The sequence below is a fragment of the Sebastes fasciatus genome, chromosome 8, assembly GCF_043250625.1.
Source record: "Sebastes fasciatus isolate fSebFas1 chromosome 8, fSebFas1.pri, whole genome shotgun sequence".
Taxonomy (NCBI): Eukaryota; Metazoa; Chordata; class Actinopteri; order Perciformes; family Sebastidae; genus Sebastes; species Sebastes fasciatus.
Genome location: NC_133802.1, coordinates 36,324,682 through 36,331,041, shown reverse-complemented (window position 1 = coordinate 36,331,041; position 6,360 = coordinate 36,324,682). Strand labels below are relative to the sequence as shown.

Genomic DNA, 6,360 nt, shown 5'->3' with positions numbered 1-6,360 from the left:
GAAGAGAGAGAGGGAGGGAAGAGGAGAGAGAGAGAGGAAGAGAGGGAGGAGAAGAGAGAGAGAGAAGAGAGGAGAGAGAGAGAGAGAGAGGAGAGAGAGAGAGGGGAGGGAGAGAGAGAGAGAAGAGAGGGAGGGAGAGAGAGGGAGAGAGAGAGAGAGAGGATCAGAAGCTGGAGAGCAGCTCGTCTCCCTCAGACCGATAGACGGAGGGAGAGAGAAGAGGAGAGAGGAGGAGAGACTCTACAGAGACTCGGAGCAGAGGAGAGCAGATTCAGGTAAAAACCGCCTCAACTCACTTTGTGCTCTTTAATATCTGTGAATCCATTTGATTATCTTTCTGCTGATTCCACAGAGAGTCTTCTGAGCTTACATGTAACAATAAATCAGATATGAATATGGTTGAAGAGAGGAGTGGACTATAGAGGTGATTTCTAGCTTCATTATTCATGAAGTTAATTGACTTTGAAAAGGAGATGATGATGAAATCTTTCTGTTTAACAGACGTCAGTATTGCTGGCTGTGTGTATTCATGAGACTGTAAAAGGCATTTAGGAAGAGAGAAAGAGTGTGATCCCGTTCTGCCTGTCGAGCCCTGAAACCTGGACTGCTGACGGCTGCACCTGTTGTCTGTTGAAGTACGTTCATCTCCAGTGATGTTAAAATGTGTGCATGGAAACTAATTGATCTCCACATCTCTCTGTCGTCAGGATTCAGGGCTGCAGCGTCTCCAGAGCTCACATGAAGCAGCGAAGGGGAGACAGCACTAACCCGTACAGAACCATCGGTAACCTCGTCGTGGACACGTTTAAATACGCACTTTAAATATCCGGATAGAACTCAACACCGGAGACCGGATGTGGTTTTCACAGCGACTTCAGGAAGGAAACTGGAAGGAGTGAACCCGACCGGAGACAAACAAAGTGTGAAATGCTTTTGAAGAAGTGGAAATGTAAAATCAGCCGTGACTCACAGCTGATAGCGGAGCGCTCATCTAGTGAGCATGAAGCTGACGGATCCACATCGCACCGAAATGAAGGAACTCTCCTCCGGTGACATTTGCTCCGTCTGAACATCTGACAGGATTATCATTTCCTCACATTTCTCTGTGACTGTCTGTGCAGTAGAGTCTGGGAGGTAAGGCTGCATGGGAACCTCGTTCTGACATGATCAGAAACTGAACCAACAGTGATCGTAAATGAACTGGTGGACCGTCTGTTATCTGCTCAGTGACTTGCTGCTGGTCCCAGGACCTCATATTGGGAACTGTTGCTCTTCTCTGCTGTCCCTCCAGTGATGTAATGGAGGCTAATCTCACCTTGACTTAACCTTTTTGTTTGCTGAACTTTGCTTAACTAACGTTTGAGGCTCAATGACCGATGTATCCTGTGAGAGAAGATGCCAAACAAGGAAGACAAAGACACTGACGTTTCACTAAAAAACTGATTTCTGATTTATGTAAAACCGTTGGATATTTGTCTCACGATGCTCAGAGACTCCTAGTTGGTCCTCAAACATGAAGAACGTGTCCATCCCCGGCGGCGCACCGCCAGTCTGCAACGACTCTGTGGACTTCTACTCGCTGACGTCAGGGAACCGCACCGACCTGAACTGCACTCCTCCCTCGGAGTTCTACTTCTACGCCGACCTCTACGTCATCCTACCGGTCATCTACTCTGTAATCTGCGCGGTGGGACTGACGGGCAACACGGCCGTCATCTACGTGATCCTCAAAGCCCCCAAGATGAAAACGGTCACCAACATGTTCATCCTGAACTTGGCCATCGCCGATGATTTGTTCACTTTGGTTTTGCCGATTAACATAGCCGAACACTTGCTGCAATACTGGCCTTTTGGTGAGGTCTTGTGCAAAGTCATCCTCAGCATAGACCACTACAACATCTTCTCCAGTATCTACTTCCTGACAGTTATGAGCATCGACCGCTACCTGGTCGTTTTGGCCACGGTGAGGTCCAAGCGCATGCCTTACCGCACCTACCGAGCAGCCAAAATCATCTCGCTGTGCGTCTGGATCCTCGTCATCCTCATCGTCATGCCTTTCACTGTTTTCGCCGGTGTCTATATGAACCCGAACGATGGCAGGAAGAGCTGCGTGCTCAGCTTCCCCAGCCCCGAGAGTCTGTGGTTCAAAGCCAGCCGGATCTACACGCTCATCTTGGGCTTCGCCATTCCGGTATCCACCATCTGTATCTTGTACACCATGATGCTCTACAAGCTGAGGAACATGCGGCTCAACAGCAACGCCAAGGCGCTGGACAAGGCCAAGAAGAAAGTCACAATCATGGTGTTCATCGTCTTGGCCGTGTGCTTGTTCTGCTGGACGCCGTTCCACCTCAGCACCATCGTGGCTCTGACGACGGACCTGAGGACCACCCCCCTCCTGATCGGGATCTCCTATTTCATAACCAGCCTGAGCTACGCCAACTCCTGCCTCAACCCGTTCCTCTACGCCTTCTTGGATGACAGCTTCAGGAAAGCCTTCAAGAAGATGTTGGAATGTAGACCGGCCTGAGCGTACCGGAACACGTGAACGCTGTCGCAGAGGTCTACAGAGACTCACTGAGGGACGACAGACGTTCAAATCGGACTTCTCGATGTCTGTGATGCAGATTGTTTCGTTTGTTAAAGCTGCACTAGGCAACTTTGCATATTGTTTGCACATGATAGCAACAGGAAGCTATCTTTCATTTCTCTTTGCTATATATAGAAACAAGTCCGTCTCCTTCACAGTTACCTTCTCATACAACTAAACTGCATTCTCCATTACGTTTCCAGGGAAACGTATTTCCTCCCGGATTACAGTCACAGTTGAAAACACATTAACGTTAACGTTGTAAACTGAAACTAAAATCACAACAACAAGACGACTACTTAGTTAGATTTAGTAAAAAACATCCTGGTTTGGCTTAAGATGACTCCGTTTCACACAAAGCGCGGTAATATAGGGGAACGTTGAATAACGGTCGCTCACTACTCGTTGTGCTACGTCGCTCGCTGCGGCCGTCTGCCATCTTACAAACGTATTTCTGATACGTTACAAAACAAACGTAACCCGCGACAAAACACGTTTCCTTCCAAAGGTAATTGAGAATGCAGTTTAGTTGTGTGAGAACGAGGCTGATAGAAAACACGTAACGTTCTGCCTGTAAATGGCACAAAACATTCCTCAGCGGAGACACTACAGGTGAGAAATGATCCCCAGTTCATTACTTACTTTCAGACAAACGTCTTTTTGTATTACAAGTTTTCAGATGTTTTTGTTTAAATATGCTAATGAGGCATTATGTAATGCTAACTGTTGGTGAATTTAAGAGCAATCTACAGTCTCAAATAAACATGTGGATGTTTTCTTTCCACTAGTCTGAAAGACGAGCCGTTATGGAAGCAGAATAGCAAAATAGCGACTCTGTAAGTTGACCAGAGCATGAAAAACGGCTTTTTGCCTGGAGTGTCTCTTAATGTGACTGAACCATCTATAAATGCTTCAAGTTAACACCAAAGTGGTGAGACGTCAGAACATTTGAGTCCAGCTTCGTCTATGGTTCATCACTTCCTGTGGAGATGGAGTCGGTCTGAAGCGTCTGATGAAGGACGAGATGGTTTTCTTTGTCACAGCTGGACTGGTTGTATGTTTGTGCCTCGTGCAGCCGTATGACTCTGAGAGCACCGTGAGAGAGAGACGGAGAATACTGGAAGTTCATAGAATACTGTTTGCAATAGGGAGTGATGATGGTTGACATACAGGACAATAATGGTATTAATAAAACAACAGCTTGTTATACTGTAGCTATCAGCAGAAACACCCGTCATCGTTGTGTCTGAAGACTGCAGTTAAAACGTCCACCATGGTAAAAAAAAAAAAAATCTAATTATGAGGCAGCGAGCGGAGACGGGTCAACGCAAACAGCTCTGACCTTCACTGGACTCCGTCTGAGCCGAGGACAGAGGAGGTCCTCCGAGGACAGAGGAGCTCCTCCGAGGACAGAGGAGCTCCTCCGAGGACAGAGGAGGTCCTCCCAGGACAGAGGAGGTCCTCCCAGGACAGAGGAGGTCCTCCGAGGACAGAGGAGCTCCTCCGAGGACAGAGGAGCTCCTCCCAGGACAGAGGAGCTCCTCGGCCCCTTTAGAGGACCGGTAATACAGTTCAACACAGTGCCATCGATCAGCATGCTGTCAGTCAAACCAACGTCATGAGAACAGTCGGGTTGGAGGGTAACAGGATGTGTGTCGGGGGATCACAGGAGGGGAGAGGGGGAAAACAAATGTTTTGAAATCAAAACTTAGAGGATGACTTGAGAAATGTTGCGTCATCTTGTATGCAAACACTTAACCTGCCTTTAAAAGACGCTGTGTGTGTTGAGCAACTAAAGAACCAAATGATTCATGTTGTAGATTCATTTTAGAGGGTTTCCTTTGGGGGGGGGGGGAGGTTACAGAGATCCTTTTACAAACCTGAACAATGAAAAAGGTTGCAGCATGGAGTCTTTGAATAACAGCATTGTTTGGATGAAGACGTTATTATTATGATTATTATTATTATGTTCCCAGAATGTATTCTGTCTGTACCACTGAAGACATTCAGATGAAACCTTACCAACCCTGACAGCAGTACTGTAGGCCTGAGAGGAGACAGGCATGGGACAGGAGGGCTATGTACAATCTGATCTGTGTTTCACTTCGTCTTCTTTGATTGTGAGTGTTTGTCGCCACCTGCTGTCATCAGGGAGGTGTTACCTGAACATGCAGCCAGAGCCTGCAACAGAGTCTGTACAGAGACACGACCGAGAGGAGTTACACAGCTTCACGCAGCTTCACGCAGCGGGTGTCAGCGTTTCTGTGTGAATAGCTTCTTCTGCTATCTGACTTGCACCTCATGCTGAAGTTAATTCTGAGTTGTATTTCTTTAAGAATATCTGCAATCCGATGAGATTCACATCATACTGAGCACATTGAGCATCTCTCTCCATCGAGTCACAGTTTGCTTTTCACAGTTAAAATCATGAAGACGTTGAAAACAGGATGGTGTTGTGTGCACCGACGGAGAGACTTGTAGGTAGAATAAATAAAACAATGTTCAATGTATTCTGTAACATTTGAAATAGAGTATGATTGGATAAGATATACGGGACACCTACATTTGCTTGCCTGCAGAGATTTGTAGTACTTCATGCATTCTTAATGAAACATCCATCCATCTGCAACCGCTTATCCCGTTAGGGGTCGCGGGGGGGGCTGGAGCCGATCCCAGCCGACATTGGGCGAAGGCAGGGTACACCCTGGACAGGTCGCCAGTCCATCGCAGGGCTGACACATAGAGACAGACAACCATTCACGCTCACAGTCACACCTACGGGCAATTTAGAGTCCACAATTAACCTAACCTGCATGTCTTTGGACTGTGGGAGGAAACCGGAGTACCCGGAGAAAACCCACGCTAACACGGGGAGAACATGCAAACTCCACACAGAAGGGTCCCATGCCGGATTCGAACCTGCAACCCTCTAGCTGTGAGGCGCCAGTGCTAACCACTGCACCACCGTGCAGCCCCTCTTAATGAAACAATGATTTAATAGTGATGTGTTTGGAGCTTCCTCCAGGTGTTGAGAGTCACACAGATCTTAAGAGAAGTGAAACACAGTTCTGGACAGGAACACATTTATTCTAGATTTGACCGACTAGTCAGATATAATCAGATAACTTTATTACTATTACTAATTACTATATAATAACTATGTTCCACTGTTGTTGCCTTCTGTGTGCCCACAGTGTCGAAAACTAAAAAGAAGACCCTGAATGTGAACGGGGCTTTCACGATATCCACAATGACGATTCAAACTTGGAAACACTTCATGTGGACGAAGCCGGTTTTCAACATTTACTCAGCAGTATAACGGCGAAAATACAGCAGGCGGTGGCGAAGGGCGCCGAACAGCAATAATGCCACTTCCCTGCAGCCGCGAGGCGTGTTCATGTTTTTAAGGTGGGTCGACATTTCACAGGAGTCACAGGATCAGTTCACTGATTGGCTGTGGGACTTCTGCGGTCACCACAGAATCAAACGGCCGCAGCTCGCTGACCTCAGAGCAGCCGCCGCAGTTTATTGCGTGGCAGCGGGTCGCACTTCGCCGCTGCTCTGGTGTGTTTTCAGCATAACAAACACGCTACAACCTGCTTTCCCCGCTAGCCGTGTAAACTCTGGATTTCAACTTAAATGTTTTTTAAATATATTTTTCTGCTGGTTCCAGCAGCTCACTGATTTACACTGATACTTCACTGATTGTATGTGATGCTCTTTTTTGTCATTCTATCAAACATAAATACTAGATTTACAGATATGTCTCC

At 47.1% G+C, this 6,360-nt stretch overlaps 1 protein-coding gene across 5 annotated transcripts; it reads left to right on the top strand.

Moving 5' to 3' along the window:
* The first annotated feature begins 162 nt into the window (after nt 1-162).
* On the top strand, nt 163-4,911 carry npbwr2b (neuropeptides B/W receptor 2b). Of its 5 annotated transcripts, XR_012595091.1 has the most exons (4): nt 163-275; nt 708-3,968; nt 4,029-4,068; nt 4,129-4,911. XR_012595091.1 is itself a non-coding variant. In XM_074645246.1 (2 exons), the coding sequence occupies exon 2, from the start codon at nt 1,514-1,516 to the stop codon at nt 2,528-2,530; it is 1,017 nt and encodes a 338-aa protein (XP_074501347.1). In that variant the 5' UTR covers nt 163-275; nt 708-1,513; the 3' UTR covers nt 2,531-4,911. The 5 variants fall into 5 exon arrangements, 1 of the variants encoding a protein (XP_074501347.1); XR_012595090.1 differs by having other exon boundaries at nt 4,049-4,911; XR_012595088.1 differs by having other exon boundaries at nt 4,029-4,911.
* Nucleotides 4,912-6,360: the final 1,449 nt, after the last annotated feature.